This window comes from Papilio polytes, unplaced genomic scaffold (genome assembly GCF_000836215.1).
Source record: "Papilio polytes unplaced genomic scaffold, Ppol_1.0 DF822289.1, whole genome shotgun sequence".
Lineage (NCBI taxonomy): Eukaryota > Metazoa > Arthropoda > Insecta > Lepidoptera > Papilionidae > Papilio > Papilio polytes.
Genome location: NW_013526915.1, coordinates 268,667 through 288,899, shown reverse-complemented (window position 1 = coordinate 288,899; position 20,233 = coordinate 268,667). Strand labels below are relative to the sequence as shown.

General features: G+C 33.2%; 2 protein-coding genes across 2 annotated transcripts; one reads left to right on the top strand and one right to left on the bottom strand.

The window, feature by feature from the left end:
• Window positions 1–2,599: 2,599 nt before the first annotated feature.
• LOC106106312 lies at window positions 2,600–16,373 on the top strand. The gene is made up of 32 exons (XM_013286882.1): window positions 2,600–2,771; window positions 2,850–3,903; window positions 3,974–4,214; window positions 4,296–4,413; window positions 4,486–4,740; window positions 4,806–5,389; window positions 5,571–5,725; window positions 5,951–6,145; window positions 6,231–6,354; window positions 6,495–6,648; window positions 6,950–7,173; window positions 7,395–7,605; window positions 7,728–7,924; window positions 8,023–8,187; window positions 8,514–8,720; window positions 9,028–9,232; window positions 9,734–9,920; window positions 10,179–10,356; window positions 10,429–10,650; window positions 11,348–11,515; window positions 11,586–11,684; window positions 11,749–11,814; window positions 12,208–12,311; window positions 12,542–12,591; window positions 12,704–12,902; window positions 13,164–13,376; window positions 13,621–13,762; window positions 13,991–14,135; window positions 14,798–14,976; window positions 15,300–15,521; window positions 15,744–15,827; window positions 16,206–16,373. The coding sequence occupies exons 1-32, from the start codon at window positions 2,612–2,614 to the stop codon at window positions 16,365–16,367; spliced, it is 6,669 nt and encodes a 2,222-aa protein (XP_013142336.1). The 5' UTR covers window positions 2,600–2,611; the 3' UTR covers window positions 16,368–16,373.
• LOC106106313 (non-structural maintenance of chromosomes element 1 homolog) lies at window positions 16,334–20,233 on the bottom strand. The gene is made up of 5 exons (XM_013286883.1): window positions 20,125–20,233; window positions 19,760–20,055; window positions 19,015–19,173; window positions 17,451–17,584; window positions 16,334–16,646 (listed from the first exon to the last, which is right to left on the bottom strand). The coding sequence occupies exons 1-5, from the start codon at window positions 20,222–20,224 to the stop codon at window positions 16,490–16,492; spliced, it is 846 nt and encodes a 281-aa protein (XP_013142337.1). The 5' UTR covers window positions 20,225–20,233; the 3' UTR covers window positions 16,334–16,489.

The window sequence follows — 20,233 nt, the reverse complement described above, 5'->3', positions numbered from 1 at the left end:
TTTCGGATACAATTTTACAAGATACCAATAAAGGCAAATGGACAAATATTGACCATTAAATACTAGCTTTGGCCCGCGACACCGTTCGCGTGGAATTAAAAAAAATCAAACCAGAGTAGCTAGTTCTTCCAGACTATCCCCTACATCTATTACTAATTTCATCAAAATCCGTTCAACAGTTAAGGCTACAAACTCTAACAAACATCCATCAATCCATCCATCTAAACTTTCGCATTTATAATATTAGTAAGAAGTAAGATGAGATTATGTTTAAAAGTAATATTATCTAAAGCCTGCTAACAGCCATTATAATCACTATAATTACAATTCTGTACGTTTTACTTTTTGCTATTGTAATGACATCAGAAGTGAAGATTACTTTGCACAATGGATGCATGGTGCCGACTCGCGGGGTTTTTATGCTAAAAAAACAAAACATTGTTATGGCGATCGAATGTATTGAGAAAATATGAATTACTCATCGGAGTAATGTGTTTGTTGTTGAATAAATAATCTATATCTATGCTTATATTACAAAGAGGAAAGATTTGTATTTTTGTACGTAGTAACTCAAAAACTGGGCTGATTTCAAAAATTCTTCTACGATTAAAAAACTACGATATCAGTAATATACTCGTAGGATGTATTTTTTACTATTTTTTATTCCATGCGTACGAAGTCGCGAGGAACAGCTAGTGAAAATTAAAATTGCATTGTATCTATTTACGTTGGGGTTAAAAAGCTACCAGTATCTACTTTCAACAAGACAATTGTTAAAATAATCACCGAAGGTTTCATGAAATTCGTTTTAAACTATCCACTACGATTCAGTCAATTAAAAACGTCGGAATTAGTTTCGTTTTATCAATTCCGTTAAAAGGATAAATGGATAATTGACCCCTATACTAAAGCTTGCCGATCTATCGAATTAAGCGGATTAAAAGAGTTCCACTCTATTTCGGAAACCAATACGAATGAAGATTGTTCTTACTCACGTTAAATGTAGATAAAAAGTAATAGGTTGATAAAGAGAACTGCGTTTTAACGAATTTCATTTGTTTTTAATTTTTCTGGATCCTTGAAAATTAATACACCTTATAAGGGATTACGCACGTGTTTACAGGGAAAACCACTAAGTAGTAAAGAAAAAAATTGAAAAAAATCTAAGTCATTTTATATACATTAACCTACTAAGGCATCAGTTTAATTTAATCCTTCATGTAACGAGTTAAAACATTCGAAATCATTATATGACAACATTTTTCGCGGAGACCGAGCAGTGTTGCCATAAAAGTGTAGAGATTATGCGGCCCCGCGCCCTCTATGGTAGCTCGCCGCCAGACTAATTATCTACGAGTTATGGAACTTAGATCTACGAAGATGGAAATAAAATCAGGACTCTAACATATAAATTCTAAGTGATACGTTATGTTTTTTTTGTAATATATGAGCTAGAACTTGACCAATCTCACGTTTCTAGTGGCTAATCTAATGATTAAGGGCCTGTCCCACAATTCTTGGAAATGGTCAGATAATAAACCGACGTATAAAATATGCGATGAAAATATCGGATTTTCGTAGTCTATCTGACAGTGACGTCACTTTTCTCATCTGAGACTGAGTGGTGGGACAAGCCCTAACATGTTTAAATCTAAGTATTTATATGTCCTCGTTTATAATCTACACAAAACGTATTGCATCATATATAAACTTGTAGGTGACCTGTAAAAAGTCAATGAAAGTGAGATAAACCCATAAAAGTAGTCGAAGGTTCTAGTCCCGAATTAATTCGTTGTGTTTAGAGCGGGCCATGTCTTACGAACCGAATCTAACGTAAAGTTAACAATGATTAAAATGACAGTAACGTATTCGTCAAGCGTGATCTATAGAATGAATCATCTTGTTCTAGTCATGGATCAGAGGATACAATACGAAATTAATACGTCAATTCGTTATATCTTATGTCCGCGTATGTAGGTTGTAGTGCCGTGCGCATTCGTTTCAGAGCTTGTATCGAAAACATTACGTCATCTAGAAGCTTCCGAACAAAGGTTCAACATTTGACATTATCACTTATTAGGGTAATCGACAGAAAACTACTTTCTAAAGCCTACGTGAAAACTTAATGCTTTTCATAAGAATATTAGGAAATGTTATGAAGTATATATAGACTATTATCAACTATGCTAATCAAGAATAGCATCTGATATACTTATATGATTTACTAAGGAGAAGTAAAATGGCGTCCATAATGTTATGTTGGGCAAAATAGGCCAAAAGTTTACATTTTCATTTTTGTGCTAACATTATCACATTTAAAAGCTGAGTTGTAAGATTGAATTATTGCTATTTTTTCAGCTTTTTTCATTTTAGTCTTAAGTTCATGTTGGTTTTAACATCCAAAAATAAAGAATGACTCAGAAACGAGTATTACGAATTTTCATTTTGCACCGTCTTAAGGCATCTCTCTAGTTCTTCCAAAAGGCAATCAATATTGTTGGTAACGAGTACCAACACTTCAAATCGGGTGTCCTTTAGTCATCAATCAGAGTAAAGTTAACCTTTCATTACAAGCCTTCAACACCTTGTATGTCAAAGTGTCAGACTCAAAATGGTTGAAATTCGAACTAGTGGACTAGTTTTAATAAAAATGAACCTACTAGATTGCAAGTTTATTCAGTCCAGTAAAAGAAATATTGTTGGAATTTGTTATTTCTTGGATGTTGGATATCTTGGATGCAATTATCGGACGTCTGGAAAAATAAAAATGAGTAAGTTTCCGCAGCAAATAGTTTTAATATCACACGTGTATAGTGTAATTGATTTTTTTAATGTCTTTATAAATTCAGGTGACGATGAAAAAGAGGATTCCTCACTAGATGTGTACCAATATAGAAATGAAACAGATAGACAGAAAAAGTTTAAAATTGCACCAAGAATTGGGCGGCTGTCAAGACATTCCTCCCGAATTTTGACAGACGGTAAAGAAAAGCCAACAAAAACTTATGCTGTATTACAAGAACCACGAACGGATTACAGTAATAGAAAACTTCGATACGTTATGCTAATATATTGTAATCCAGGATGGAAAATATTTATCCTCTCAGTTCTATTTGTATCATATATTTTAGAATCTTGTCTGTACACATTTTGTCGTCGACTAGAAAAATCTTTTTGGATCATCATACTCCTGTTCAGTTTGAACGCCATCTTTGCTATTGACGTTGTAATAATCTTTGGATTGAAATTCTTTAAAAAGTGGCGTAAAACCCTCAATTTAATGGAACCTGATTTGTATCGTGTTATTCTAGATATAGTTTTAGCGGTTCCATACTCTCTTCTCTATTTCATGGACCCTGATCATTCTTTGTTTGATTTCTATACAATATCTCCTATCATAGCAACGATACGTGTCTACAGAATAATCGAATACTTTTACGACAGATCAACACAAGCAGGTAGCAATCAATGGACGACATTTTTAGTGCAGTATTTAATACTTTTTATTTTATCTGTTCACACTTGGACTTGTCTATGGTATTTGTATGCTTATCGAAATTATGATATCCATAAGAACCGTTCTTCTTGGTCCGTGGCAGCTGTTTACTTACCTACTGAGACTACGTTTGATTGGTATTTTATATGTGCTTATTGGTCTGTAATGTTTCTCACTACAAATGCTCTTGGTGACCTCTATCCGGTGACAACTGCTGAAAGGGTCACTGCTACCGCAGCTATTTTAGTTGGGTTTTTACTAACAACTATTGTATTTGTTGGTTCATTAACTTCACAATTCATTACCATAACAACACGTCGTGCGATATATGTAAGGCAATTGCAGAAAATACAGAATCATCTAAGATTAATTAAAATGGATGAAGTTACAACCAAACGTATAATCAGGTATATCTGCAATTTGTTAATCGTTTATTTCTATTAGCTAAATTATATTTCAAATGTTTATTATTTACAGATATTATGAAGATTTATGGTATGAGAAATCAGGAGTCTTTAAACCAAAGCTGTTAAAACTTCTTCCATTTCCTTTACAAATGGAAATTTGCTACGATCTGAACGCCGTACCACTTTACAGTTCTCTGATATTTAGAAAATTACCTGAAGCTTTTTTGAGACGTCTCTCCGTGACAATGGGTCATCGATTCTATTTACCTGGCGACATTATTTATAACCATAACGAGAACAAAACTGTTATGGTAATTATATAAATTTGGTCTATACTATAACTACTATTTGTTGGACTATAATTATTAAATAATTGTTTTTGATTATTTCAGGTTTGCGTTACTAGCGGTGTTTTAGAATTACTCTCCGATGAGGACGACGAAAGTCCAATGATATCGTTTTCAAAAGGAACATGCTTTGGGGAAATTGCTTTAATTTTTAATATTCCAGGTAATTATACTCATAAGTTAACAAAGCAAATACATATCTTTCAACGGCTAAGTTTTTATGCATAATTTACAGCTAGATGCACAGTAAAAGCTGCAACTTATGTGGAATGTCAAATTCTCAGAAAGACGGAGTTCACAAAATTAATGATCACCTACCCAGATCTGATTGGAGAAATACGCAAAGATATATTGAAACGAATCGCTAGAAGTCGAATCAGAAAAGAAATTCAAACTGGCGACGATCAATTTCTGTTGAACATTTATGTTTCTAAAGATCGTAAAAAGAGCAGTATCAAATGTTTAAAAGATAAATTAAGATATAGACAAGGTAACTGAAATTTACAACTTTATGTGTATTTACTAAAAACAGGACTAACAAGTACTAATTTACAGGGAAAACAGAAGTGAATTTGACAAAAGATGATGAACTAGATGAGAATTGTCTAGATCTGTATATACTTTCTGATCATGTAAAAAAGAGGACTACGTCATTCACTTGTCTTAATTCAAAATTTCCATGGATTTTGGAATCCGATTGCTATCTGGCAAGATACTGGGAGTTATACATGCTGTTAATAGTCCTCTATATTTGCATACTTTATCCTTTTTACATCGGAATCAAACGAAATTTTCCAGGCGGTTACTTATTCTATGCAGAAATAGTTACATCGATATCACTGACTATTAACATTTTTATATCATTAGTAACCGCTGTGAAAACAAAGAAGAGACATATAAAGAAGTTTTCAGACATCTTGAAATACAGATTAAATTCACCTTCATTTTATTTAGATATATTTGCTTTGATACCTTTCGAGTATATAGTGACAATACATACGGCAACTATTTACTACGACGATTACAGAGAACACCTGTTTTATCTGTTCAAAGGAACAAAATTGTGTCTTGTTTGGCGTTTAACATATTTCTTTGAGAAGTTGGAAAGAAAGCTACTGTCCAATACGATTCTTGTTAAGGTATATTTCACAGATTCTAGACTAACAAGAAAAAATATTTCGGAACTTGGCCGTAGCAAAATAAAACAAAATTTTTAAAATTAAATTTCTCATGTTAGCTTTACCCCAAATTTAAAAGTCCATTGCCATATAGATTCTAAAGTTTGTTCTAAATGATTTTTATCTGTATATTGTTCTACAGATCGTGAAATACTGTACATTTGTAAGTCTGTTGTGCTATTGGTGTGGAGTGATACTCTACATGGAATCATGCTTCGTAGCGCGCTGCTCACAGAATTCCTGGTTCGCTCGAGCTATTACAGAAAATAGTCAAAAACCAGTTTCAATACAAATGCGGTATGTTACTCTCCAGACAGTCAAACAATGTACCATCTCAAAGTTATTAATAGTATAATTCTCTAAAACGATTGATCTGGTTTTAATAATCTTTGTACTATTATCTAATATTCTTCAGTATTTTTTACTACATTCATGTTATTCTCAATTTTACTCAAGCATAATAACATCAGTACCCAACATCTGTTTATAATAATTACATCTTAGTATAACTAACAATTGCAGTGCAACCAAGACTCACCTCCCACTTATAACTTCTATATACTTCTCGACTACTCTATTACTTTCTGTTGGATACGGTGACTTCTCTCCGGGAGATAAATATGACATGGGATTGGTCGCTTTCCTCAGTCTTTTCGGAGTTTTATTAACTGGATACTGCATATCGGAGTTCTCTTCTGTGGTAACACATTGGTCTAGGTAAAAATAGTTTTTGGAATTTAAATTAATTTGTATAACGATTAACGAATACGGCGGTATTAAAACACTTCTAATTATATTTCAGAACAAAAACAGCATTTTTAGAAGTAATTATAACTATCGATAAATTCATGAGAGAGAACAATATGCATCGAGCAATTAAATCTAGAATCATGGCGTTTTACGAATTACAATGGCAGTACAATTCGGTAAACTATAAGTCCTTTAAAATGTCTAAAATTGTTTATTGTTAAAACAGCAGATTATCGTTTACACTCATTTTTCAACTGTAAATATTCCTCTAGGGGAAATGTAGATCAGGAATAGATTGCAATTACATATGTTGCAGGGGGTTGAATTAACAGATCAGAGTTGGTTGGACACAACAGTGGTGCCTTCAGAGTTACGGAGAAAGGTTCTACATCAAGCACGATTCAAAGCTTTGACGTCCATTAAATTCTTTCAAGTGAAAAATAAAGCTTATATACAGACGCTTACAGGGAGTAAGTAAAAAACAAAACAATAAATCATTGCATCTTCCTTTCAACTATTTACTTTACTAACTAAATCCATTTGAATTGGAATCTCGTAGCCGTTATGCTTCAAAATGGCATTAAGAGCAAATTACTGACTTTATCGGCTGATTTGATCGGGTCGAAAATCCTACACATGTCGTAAACTGATCAACCTCCCGATTAAACTATCGGCCGATTGAAAGTCTGTAGTGTGTTGGGGCATTTATAGATTATAACATTTGTTTAAAATTTATTAAGCAAGGCAAATTTAAATAAAATTTCATATTAGTGGCCAGAGATGTTATCCTTCCTCCGGGTGAAATAGTCTATTACGGTGGAACAATACCGAGAGAGTTGTACATAATCGAAAGGGGTTACTGCTTGGTTACTTCTAAAGCTATGAGGGAAGCAAAGAAGGAGCGTGTCGTCGGTCCTGGCAATCATCTTGGCTTGCTGGTGATGCTGTATGGAGTACCAGCGGTTAATACTGTTGTTACGCTTACACATTGTAAGGTAAATATATAAAAAGTCATGCAAAAACCATACGACTTTTGACCATATTTTGAAAGACTGAGAAATGAAATTAGTTTACTTGAGGTTCCTAAAGGTCTAAATATACCAAATCTTAATTTTATTAGCAACCTTAGGAACTACATGAAAGGAATATGAGCAAGTATTTATTACACGGAATTAAATATAATGTGATATCATCAATTAAGTATTATTTGTTACAGCTTATTAGCATAAGTCACGTTGCATACACGTCAGCGCTAAATTTGTTTCCTGATATGAGAGAACATGATGGTCTTCTAACTCCAGATGAATTAAAAATGATAGCAAATCAAGCTAAACTACAAAGCGCTGAGGCATATTTTCAACATTACAATGTATCTGAGAAAGCGCCGAAAATGAAAATCACCAGCTTCTTCCAAGACTTCTTAGATAGTAAGATGTTTATACTCATTTTGCACTGATTTTTTTTTTGTGATTGCGATAAAGCATAGGTACATTTTCTATGGACTTTTTAAGAGTAAATAAATGAAATAATAGCTAAATATTACTTCCAGATTCGTTCATTAATGTTTACAACGATTATAAAAAGAAGAATCAAAGCTACTTCAAGTCATTCAATCAGTTCACAATTCTGAGTAAAATAACACCGTACTTGCTTATGCCTATAGCAATAAAACCGGACGGTGTTTTTCTCAAGACCTGGGCTATTATTCGAATTTCCACGGCCTTTATATTGAGTTTATTAATACCGGTAAAGTATCTTATTATACATTAATACCCATTCAAAGGTTATTATGTTGTTACGATCAATATCTTGTAAATGATATTGCAAACAACTTTTATTTTCAGATCATTGTCTCAATGGCTCCTTTATACGGTAGTTACAATACTTCATTATTAGTTTTCGAAGCGATTTCTTACATAGATCTATATTTAATGCTACACGTTGCTTTTTATGGCGCCAAAAATCAATTAATCTATCATCCGTATTTGACTGCTAAAAATTATGTAACGGTAAGAAAAATAACAATGTAATTTTTCAATTTATACATTTTCATTCCCTTTACTTTATAAAAATACGAGCTTTCGCCCGCGACTCCGTCACGTAGTATTAAAAAAAATGAAAAGCCTATGTGTTTTTCCAGACTATCCTCTACATCTATACAAAATTTCATCGAAATTCGTTCAGCCGTCCAGGCTACAAATTCTAACAAACATCCATCCATCCATCTAAACTTTCGTATTTATAATATTAGTATGAAGAACAAAACATAAGCATTCAAAACATAAAACAAGGATATAAGACGAAAAATAGCAATTAACTATTTTCTTTATTGCAGAATGCATTTATAGTTGATTTCCTTACATGTTTTCCTTGGTACGCGTTATGGAAAATCTTCGTACCGAGGCATAACGAGAACCATACCGAGGAAGAACACTATATAAACAATCATCTCTACCATTGCATATTGCGAATGATTAATGTTCTGCAAATACACAAATTGTATGCTGCTTTTTGGACTGAATCTATAGGAGCTTTAAAACGGGTAAATGTTATAAGACAGACGAGTAGTTATAAGTTGTGGGTTTTAGAAAATCTTGCGGTTGCAATCAACCTTTTTAAACATAGCAAAAAAGTAAAGAATATACACGGTTTAAAAACTTGCACTTAATAAAATTCGGGTCTATGTTATGTAAACCATTATTATTTACTTAATCGAGCTGTGCTAATTGTCTACCAACTGCGGTTGTGCTGAGTATTTTAGAGCTTGTGAAACTTTTGTAACTATAGATTAATTTCTTTTCTATTACGTTTTGCGTTTACTTGTATCCCCTATATTTTTTTATTTTCAGGCTTATCTGATGAGTGTTGTACAATTCACTTTATTGACAGTCTTCTTTTTGAATCTGTATACGTCTATTTTAATAACAATGTCTTGTACGTATGTTGTTGCATCGGACCAAAATGAGTTTGAGCAAAAAATTGAAATTTTGGCATCAAAAGGACCTTTGATGGATGCTACTTACAACCCAGATGGAAATATGATTTGTCAACTTGGTAAACTTTTTATTGTTTTTATTATCTACTAAATATGCCATAATCTTCGTTTGAATCTATCTATACTATTATAATAAAGCGTAAACACACACTTCTTTGTTGCCTAAGATGTCAGCAATTACAGCATGTTTTTAAATAATTCTTTTTTTAATAAAAAGCCCTACACCTTCGTCACGCTTTAGGCTATATATTTTCACACCATTAAACATAGGAGGTAAATATTTTGGATAAATACGCTAAAGTGGGAAAGAGACCATAAGTTGCTGCCAACATCAAGGAAGTAAGATTGCCAAGTTTTGTCATGTCATGTCATTTTGACATTTGCTATTGATAATTTGACATGTGTTAACAATCAAATAAAATTTTTATAATTTCATGCGGACGAAGCCGCAAGGGAACAGTTGGTATTGTATAATACTAGGATATGAAATCTTTTGTAGTATTATAAATAAGTGAATACAAATTGAAACATGTATCAACGCTAGGTATTAAAATTCACAGGTTCATGGTTAGATGAAGCAAAAACATTCAAAGTTAAAAACCTAACGCCTGCGAAGGCGTATCTTTTGGCGTATTATTGGTCAGCCACAAGTTTTAGCGGCGCCGGGTTCGGTGATATCATCGCACAAGACACCACCCACATGGTCCTCTCCATTTGCGTCATTGTACATGGATTTCTGTTCTTCGGGTGGGTAGATGTTTTTAATTTCCTTGTATATAATTTATTTCCTTTTAAATCACTCTTTATAACAGGTAATTTATTTTTATGAATGCTAAACAGGTGCTTAGAATCTTGGTATACCAAAATGCATTAGATTCTGCACAACACTAACTAATTGACAGCTGTCAATGTAAACTAGGGATGTGAAGAGCAGCTAAAAGTATTAAACGATTGTCAAATGTCATATTTTATTTGGCAAATAAAGGCTTATCAATTTTATTTCAGATATGTTTACGCGAGAATGGCTTCGCTAAAAGCAATGGCTGATCAAATGGTGACAAACTTTCAAGAAAATGTAAAACATTTGGAACTTTTTCTTAACAGAGAGAAAGTTGCCTTTACCCTTAAACGTACTATTATTGATTATTGGAAATATCAGTGGAAAAGAACTGGCGGGTGGTCTGTGAGTATAAATAAAGTAATATTCGAAATTGGAACGGAAAAATTTAAATTTCTCATTGAAAATTTCCATCAGCATCAAACTATACTTGGGAAACTACATTCAAATTTAAACGAAGATGCCGTACTATACATGTATGAGAAGACGTTACGAGAGATACCTCTGTTCGAAAACGTTGAATATTCCTTCTTCAGATCTTTCGCGAAGCAATTACAAGAGCAGTATTACCAGAAAGGCTACATGGTGATCAGAGCTAACGAAGTTATAACCAGCATGTACATAATATACCGAGGAAAAGTAAGTACTGTGACTATTGATTTAAATTTTATTATCAGTTAGAGCGTCCACACATGTGAAATTAAGCTATCGCAAAACTGTTTAGTCGCACTTCGATTCCTCTAAGCTTATATAGATGTGCGTCCACTACACGATTTTTAGTTGTGCAAGAAAACAGTTGAATTGACTGCAAAACAATAGACAATCGCATAGTTTAGTTCAATGTGTGAGCTCGGTCTTAGTTGTAGTAAAAAGATCAAATTTGGATGGCAACTAACATCATAAAGTGGTTACTGAAGGTTAAGGTTGGAAAGGTTAATAGAGCGATCTTTACTCAATTATCGACGGTTATTAATCTGTCTTAGACGATTGTAATTGAAATTAATTTACGTAACTGGGCCATATAATTTCTGTTGCATTAAAACACACATTTTTTTCCCAAATAAGAAGTAAACGCATTGAAATGAAGATATTTGTTGCCTTTTCGAGTGCACGGCCTTTTTTATATTTCTAACGCTTACATTATATACAGAACAAACTCATTTGTTTCAATATCGATAAAAATTGGTTCATTATGAATGTTATATCAAACTCGTAAAGTTCAAATACGGAAACTGGAATTTTTAAATTTTCGATTCAGATATATTTATAATCGAAATGACGTTATCATCGTTTTAAGTTTTTGGCTCTAACCATTTCTAGCTTTAATTTTATTTAGGTAGACATAATATCTGAAAACAATGAAGTGGAAGCGTGTATGGGGCCTGGTGGAATATTCGGGAACATACGAGGTGCCTCTAAATACCTAACACAATCGAATGTAGTCGCATCTAGAAACATAGACCTACTATGTATACCAGGAACTGAGTTTTATTCTATTTTGAAGGTTAATTTCAAAATTTTATTTTAATTATTTTATATTGCAAGGACTATGTTTTAATTTATAATATTTTTAGGGTTATCCATCTGTATTGAGAAAAGTAAAAGAATCGTTTAGTTCAACTACGAAGGATTATGTTTTGTCTTCTATTATGTCAGAAAGAACTAGCGTAGAAGTGAGTATATTTCGGTCGGTACGAAAGAAAACAAAAGAAGTCGACTAATTTGTTTTTTTTTTAGATTCAGCCATTCTCTTTAACGTATGAATCAGGAGATGATGATAATGATATTAATGTATACTCAGATGTAAGTATGTTTATAAACTTTATTATAGTGTGACAAACTTATTCAACCTGGCAGTAAATTAATGTGAACTAACAGCAGTAACAGCCCTATTCGGATTATTCTCAACCGTCACCCCGCTATGACTCCACGTAAGAATAAAAAGTTTCATCCGTCCCACCTTTTAGTCCCACTATCACCAATAAGGTGACAGATGGAACCGTTAAGAAATAAAATAAGTCCCAACCGTCCCTTCGTCGCAGAAGGTGGGACGGATAAAACTTATTATTTTCATATGTCCCCATGTGGGGACAGTGCGTGGTCGCGGTTGGGAAGATACCCCTATTCTTACCGGGCCACAAAAAGGCATCCTTCTATACATTGAATATTAAACTAACAACGAAAACAACTTTTTAGAGTCCAGAAAAGAGTATAGCCGAGTCTCATGGGTCAAGATCTTTTTCATCTATGGGTAATACGGAATATATAGCCGCAAAATGGTTACTGTTCCAACCCCACAGGTTTGTTTAAATCCTGAATGATGGATGTTTGTTAGAATTTGTAGCCTAAACTATTGAACGACTCTCGATGATATTTGTAATAGATGTAGAGGATAGTCTGGTAGAATACGTGAATAAAACAAGGAAAGCGGTAAAAAAAGGTGTTTCAAATCTATCATAATGTCGTAAAATGTAATATCAAATTGGGATTTAAATTAAAACTTCTGATAGAGTATCTAATACTATTACAGATGGTTTCGAAGTAGTGTTGTGCCGGACTCAAAGTACGTCACATTCATGGGTAGGTATTAAATATGAGAACATAATTAACAATTTCATGCTTTTTAATTATTATTTTTTGACCGACTTCCCAAAAGAAGGAGGTACTCAATTTGTCTGTATTTTTTTTTCAGATTACTTTATTATGTGCCTATCATACATTGATTTCATGATACTAATATATCAAATGGCTTTCATGTCGAATGCTTATTTCCTTTACATTTGTATAGTATTTGATGTTATTTTTCTGTACAAGATATTTTTAGACATGCACACAGGCTATACAAATAGATATGGAGATTATATTCTAAATCCGAAGAAAATACGACAAATGTAAGTTAACTTGTTAAATTGTAAACATTTAAAGAAAAGGGCCTGTCACACCAAATTGTAAATTGTCTGACAACAATCCAACGTGTAAAATGTGATGGAAATATCGGATTTTGTTACCTTACTTGATAGTGACGTCATTTAAGTTATATGAGCCTCTATCAGCCAGTGGTGTGACAGGCCCTAAGGTCCCTGATATATGTTGATATCTATATCAAGTCGGTATTTTATGATTTTATGTTAATAACATCATTTATGGACTAGGTATTTTTCAAAAACTTTCCTGAGAAGACGCGACTTCCTATCAGTTCTTCCAGTGTGTTATTTAGCGTTTACGATGCAGTTAAATACGAATATTCAAAATGCATTATTCTGCTATCTCCGGACGCCGCAACTCTTTAGAATCACTTATCTGTTCACGTACAGACAGCATCGAAAAATAAACATTGGTTCCGCTAATTTGTTTTTAAAATTGAAGTAAGTAAGCATATAAAGGAATCTATTAAATCTACGACATGTAATGATTTCGTTCTTTGTTGTATTTTCACTATAGTTTACGATTTAATTACTCTCTATTGGAACCTTGCATTAAAAAGGGAGAAACTTTGGTAACAACGCCTTTAAAGGAAGTATCTCTTTAGAAAATAAAGGGTGTAGTAGGGCTATCGCGATGTATTCGGTTTTATCTAATTTTATGGTGATGTAATATGTCATGTTTAAGCACGATTGCTATTTGGGCGTCAATATTATCACATGTGAACGCCTGCTTGTTCTTCAAGCTATCTTGCTTGACGCCTGTTCATTGCAAATCGGCAAATTGGATGTCCAAAGACGAGTTGAATTTACGTGCACAATATTCAGAGGTAAATAACTTAGCAACTAGCGATTATAAATTAAAATTATTCTCCTGATACAATCTTGAAATACATTAAAATCTGTACTACAGTGCTTCGAGGAACACGTTTGAATGTTCACTCCTCTAAAATTTAACTTTTGCGGTTACATACGTTTACGTAGGGACTGTTTTAACCTCAACCTACATAATAATTAGTTTACTTCAATCAATATAAATAATTTATTGTTTTTAACAGGGAAAGTATTTCTCGCTATACATAACTGCATTATGGTACATGATAAACTTATTGACAATAACTGGTACTGGGGATGTGTCCTCACAAAACGACTTCGAAGTTATAGAAACGATTATCATTATTATAATAATTAAATTTTGCACAGGTGAGCAAATATTATTTTTTATTTGTTTAAAATATTATTATAAAATATTTAACACCTCATTTAGTATGACTTCGTAGTAAATTATGCCCAAGTTTCCCGGCTACATTCCAATATTACATTGGATAAGAATTCTAACATAGGGAACAGAATATTTCACTGGTAACTGGTTACGGTAACTAAAGGTACTATGTTAATTGTCAAGTTTAGGTCGCCACATCATATCCTTGTAATGGCATATTATAATCCACCACGCTCCACCATATATACTAATATTATAAAAAAGAACGATTTATATTTTTGTATTTATCGAAATAACTCAAAAGCTATTGGGCTGAATATAAAAATTCTCTCACTTTTAGAAAGGTAATTTATCTGTGAGTAACATAGGCTATATTTTTTTTTATTTCACGTAAGCGAAGTCGCGAGCAACAGCTAGTTTGTTATAAAATAAACAAAACTGTCACAAAATAAAACAAACATTTAAATTTTATTTGTGACACTTATTTGAAATAAATTTTTATACAATTAATTAAATTGACATGTGGTTTTGAAGACCTATCAATAGATAGCGTTAGTGGATAATGTGAAAAACGTCTCAAGTGCAACTATACTTTCTGTACATATTTTTTTAAATCTCTGGCTAAAATGCAATTTCGTTTAAGGTCTATTAATATCAGAAATGTCTGCGATGATAACCGCACATTCATCGTCTCGCATCGCATATGACTATCAAATAAATGAATTGAAAGATGGTCTGCGAGACACCGCGCTCAGCGAACATCAGATGAACAAGATGTGGGACTACGTCTGCGAGCTGTGGAACCGACAGCAAGGCAGACAGGTGAGATTATTTTATTACTATAACTAGATGTTCCCGAGCGACTTCATCCGCATCAAATTATGAAAATGTTATTTTATTGTTTACATTTGTCTAATTACAAATGTCAAATTGACATGACATGATGACGACCTTGCTTCCTTGATGTTGGCAGCAATTTATGGTCATTTTCCCACATTAGGTTTTTTATCCAAAATATTTATCTTCTAAATTTATTGGCGTGAAAATATATAGCCTAAAGCGTGACGTAATTGTAGGGCTTTTTATTAAAAAAAGGATTATTCAAAAATATGCCATTTTATAGAAGAAAAAAACTTTACATTCAGATGCCAGAATTAGTATACAAATTGCCTTTCCGGCTGCGGTGTCAAGTGATGCAGGCGGTGTACGGGAGTCATATCACGGAGTCGGTGATATTCGGCAAAACTGACGACGACTTCAAGAGAATGCTGGTGATGTGGATGAAGCACTGCGTCTTCTTCCCTGGCAACTACATCGTGCAGCGCGGGGACTCTGATCAATGTATTTACTTCATACATAGAGGAGAGGTAATGAATTGTCACTTTATTTTTGGACGAAAAAAAGAATTTTTTTTACGCTAGCTATTGCCGAAGTCTGCGTGGAATTAAAAAAAATAGTTTGTGTTCTTCCAGACTATCCTCTACATTTAAGGCATTTTTTTAGCGAGAACCGTTCAGCAGTTTAAGCTACACACTACAATAAAGTAATCAAGTAGTTTTTGTTATGAGTATTTTTAATGTTTTTTTTAGGTTGAAGTATTGACAGTGCATCCTAATTTAACTGAATCTATTTACGATGTGTTGGGACCAGAAGATAGCTTTGGTATAGCTCAGGTAAGTGTAATCAAGGCGTTACATTTCTTTCGATATAACGGATTTCAATCAAAGCCCTAAGCTATATTCAAACTAATTTACATTAAGTGCCTCTCCCACCTCTGTCTGATAGAGACTCAGATAGCTTAAAAATTACTTCACTGTCAGATAAGGAAACAAAATCAGATATTTTAATCGTTGGATTGTTATCAGACAATTTAGAATTTGGTGGGACAAGCTCTACATCATAAAATGCAAAATAATGTAGCTAGAACAGTTTTCTGAGCAAAGCCTCCCATTACTTAATTTAGGCGTCAAAAAAAAATCGCAAACCTAAGACTATTCATATCTTAACATTCATATAAATAAAGTATAATAATAATATAAAATTTATTTCAGGGGTTATTTGTTGGTGTTCAACATTTTTTCTCATTCCGAGCAAGAACCGTGGTCGATATAGTGTATTTAAAATTAGATGAATGGAAATATCTATTAGATTTCTATCCAAAATCAGCAAAACTAGTGAGGAAGAAAGTGGAAAATGTTTATTTAGCGATATAAGGTTTAGAATAGTACAAATTAACTATCCTAAAAAAAAGAAAAAAAAACTGTACAAACAAATGATCTACACTGTTGAACCTACAAATAACAATGTTATTTAAAAGTTATATTAAAAATGTACCCTATTCTGGTCGTTTTCTCTTCCTTGTTATCCTCTGTGAGATCTCGGGTATAATTTCCTGTGTGCCATCCTCTACATCCATAGAAGTGCTTGATAGAGGTACTGTCTCATCACATATTGTATCCTGCGTTTCTCTCACACGCACAGTTTGGGACAACCTGAAATTCATAAAATAATTTTTACAAACATTGTTATATGCTAGTAAATAATCTCCATCTTCTTCGACTCAGATATTTAAAGAATAGATCAAAATCGCCCACTTAGTACAAAAAGAAGTAAAGTCAAAATAGGCTTCAAAAATTGTTCAACAGAAAAAAAAAAGTCATCCATTATTAGCAATGCAAACACATCACATTTAGCAAATCTTTTTTGTAACAACATGTAGACACACCTATTTATAGTATAGTTTAAACAAATTAGTCTTGTTTCTAGGTTCTAAAAATTCTGAAACATCACATTAGTTACCATGGCTTGCACCATGTCAGCACTCATTATGTTAAAAAAAACTTAGGTATGTCTTATTTAATATACAGTATATGCTACAATATCATATTAAGTAATTATTAATCAACCCGTAATAGACCAGCGTGGTTAACTAATCTAGTCACCTCTTACAGATAGAGTCCTAGTTCAGAAAAAACTTCAGACTTGTTTTTAATGATTAATTTTGATGAGAAAGATGACAAGAATATTACAAAAATATTGCAGTTTGGATAAATTTATGATACCATAATCAGATAATGACAAAATTAGATTAATTTAGAGCCTGTCCCGACACTAGCTGATAGAGGTTCAGATAGCTTAAATGTCACTGTTAGATAAGGGAACAAAATCCGATATTTTCATCACACTTTTTACATGTTGGAATGTTATCAGACAATCTATAATTTGGTAGGACTGACCCTTAGTATGTAAAACTTAAAATAAACCTTTGATGTTGACATTAAAATAAATAAACTTACCCTATAGAATTTAGGCGGTCCAACTGTGCCTGATTATAGTCTATCATACAGCATGGCCACTTTTGTAGTTTTTCCAAATATTTGTTTAGACAAAGAGTGTGAATGGCTAAACCACATGCAGGACAGTTGCAACCCTGAAATTAAGAAATAATATATTTAAAATATCAAATTCATCTCCCCAACCTGATACTACTTCATTATTTTTTAACAGTGGAGGAGAGTAACAGTTTCATTATTCTTTAACAGTGGTAGTGCCCGCTTTAACATCTTAGCACGAATGGGCCGGCACACAGTGTGATACCACGACCACACAGAAGACAGGCGTGAAATGGAACCAATGCCGTGTTTCGTCTGATGAGTTTCTTATGAGAGGATGGGAAGGGGAAGTGGATTTGACGATGGAGATGCATAGGAAGAGGAAATATACTCTTTAAGTGCGTATCCTCCTCCGTCGGATAAGGGTAGGTTAATTTTGCAATTAATTCTGCAATTGCAGATGTCTATGGGCAGCGGTCGCTTCGCCATTTTGGCGGATTCAGGTGGCTGCTTGCTTGTTGCCATATTATGTTATAAAAAAAAAATAGGGTTGTCATTTTTCACACAATCCATCCATCTCTTTCAAGGTTTACTTCTACTGGTGTGGAAGGACAAACTAATATCTAAAGTTCTACTAACGTTAAACACATATTTAGTTACTAGCTTTTGCAACTCCTTTCAAGTGGAATTAAAATCCAAAAGTGGCCTATGTGTTATTCCAGACTATCTTCTACATCTATACCATATTGCATTGAGATCGGTTCAGCAGTTTAGACTACAAGCTTTAACAAACATCCATTTTTTTTTTATAACATAAGGTGGCAAACGAGCAAGCGGCCACCTGAATCCACCGAAATGGAAAGCGACCGCTGCCCATAAACATCCGCATTTGTAGATGCGTTGCCTACCTTTCATTGACGGAGGAGGAGACGCACCTAAAGAGGATATTTCCCCTTCCTATGCGTCTCCTCCACTGTCAAATCCACTTTTCCTTCCCACCCTCTCCTTTTAAGAAAAGAGTGGAAAGGGAAAGGGACTAAAATTAGGCCTCCGGCACCACACTCATCAGACGAAACGCGGAATTGCTTCCACTTCACGCCTGTTTTCTGTGTGGTTGTGGTATTACACCGGGCGAGCCGGCCCCTTAGTGCGAAGATTTAAAAGCGGGCTCTACCACTGTTGAACCATCTATCTATCCATCTAATCTTTCATATTCATAAAATGAGTAAGAGTAAGATTATCTCTAGAATCAAAATAATAACAGATTTGTTTAATCTCTAAACATTATGTGAAATAAGCAACTACAAATGTGTTTGAATTTTCTTCTATATTTTAGTAAAGAAAATTTAATACCACAAAAACAAATTTAAGATTATTTTACTTATTGGCAATGATAATGTAGCACAGACAAGACAGTAGGCACTGAATTAAAATAACATCTACAGATTTTATATAGATTACATCCATTACTTGGTATTGATAACACCAGGTTGCAAAATCCCAATATTAAAATTAGAAAAAAACTTACCCTAAACACAACCTGTTTACATAGACAGCATTCTTCAATAATATCTGGCATATTTTCTCTGAAGTAACCTTCAAACTCATGTATTGCTCGAACACCTAGTGCATAATTAGCCTCATCCTTGTCCAAATAACGCATCCTACACCACACATTTAGTAATTTCTGGAATCAATAAAAAATGATATTGTGTAATATTTAAAAATAATATACCTAAGATATTTCCGATGTATATTGAGCATATTGCTTTTTATTTAAAAATCTTGGAGCATAAAAAAATTATAAACACTATCAGCACTACAAATAAATATATTAGCAATAAACTGAGTATAAGAAAAATTTCTACTAATATTTGCTTATCCTGTTTTAATTTGTTTTTTTTTTATATGAGAAGGGGGCAAATGAGCGGCGGGAACACAGAGTTTACTCCTAAGTTTAACTTTATACCCCTTTTGATTATAAGGCTGTATGTGTTATACCCACAATAGCTGAACTTAATTTCATGGCTAGCTTTTGCCCGAGACTGTGTATCCTTCCAGACTATACTCAACATCTGTGCCAAATTTTATCAAGATCCATTAACCAGTTTAGGCTACAAACTCTCAAACATCCATTCCATGCATATAAACTTTTGCATTTTTAATAGTATGAAGTAAGATAATCCACATAGCAATAATGTAAACAAACTAAGCTAGCTGATGGTTCAACATTTTAAAAATCATAACATGAACTAATACTTTACATCTCTCACCTGTGCATCAGACTTAGTAAATGAAGATTTCATACTGTTAACTAAATTTATTGCGTGTATGCCAGTTATTTGCCGGGTTACTGTAGTCATAATTTGTTCCAATAATATACGAAAGTACTCAAGCTCAGTAGCGGAGAATACATTTTGAGATTTAGTGGCATCATCATAACCAAGAGAAAGAAACACCACGACTTCTTCAGAAGTAAGTTCATCATTAGTTATCTTGATCTTTTGTTGGAATGGTCGTATTTTTTCATTTATGTCTTTAATGAGATCTTTAGGAGAAACGACGTCCTCTGAAATAAATATTTTTTTAATCTAAACCAGCTTATTTTATAGGTAGTACTTAACAATTATTCTATTACCTGTAAAGGAATTAATGATTTGTTTAATTTCTGGCATAGCCATAACTCCTCGGCTAGCTATAGACCTCAAAAGGAATTTATGTATTTGATCGTAAGTCATTGTCCTATT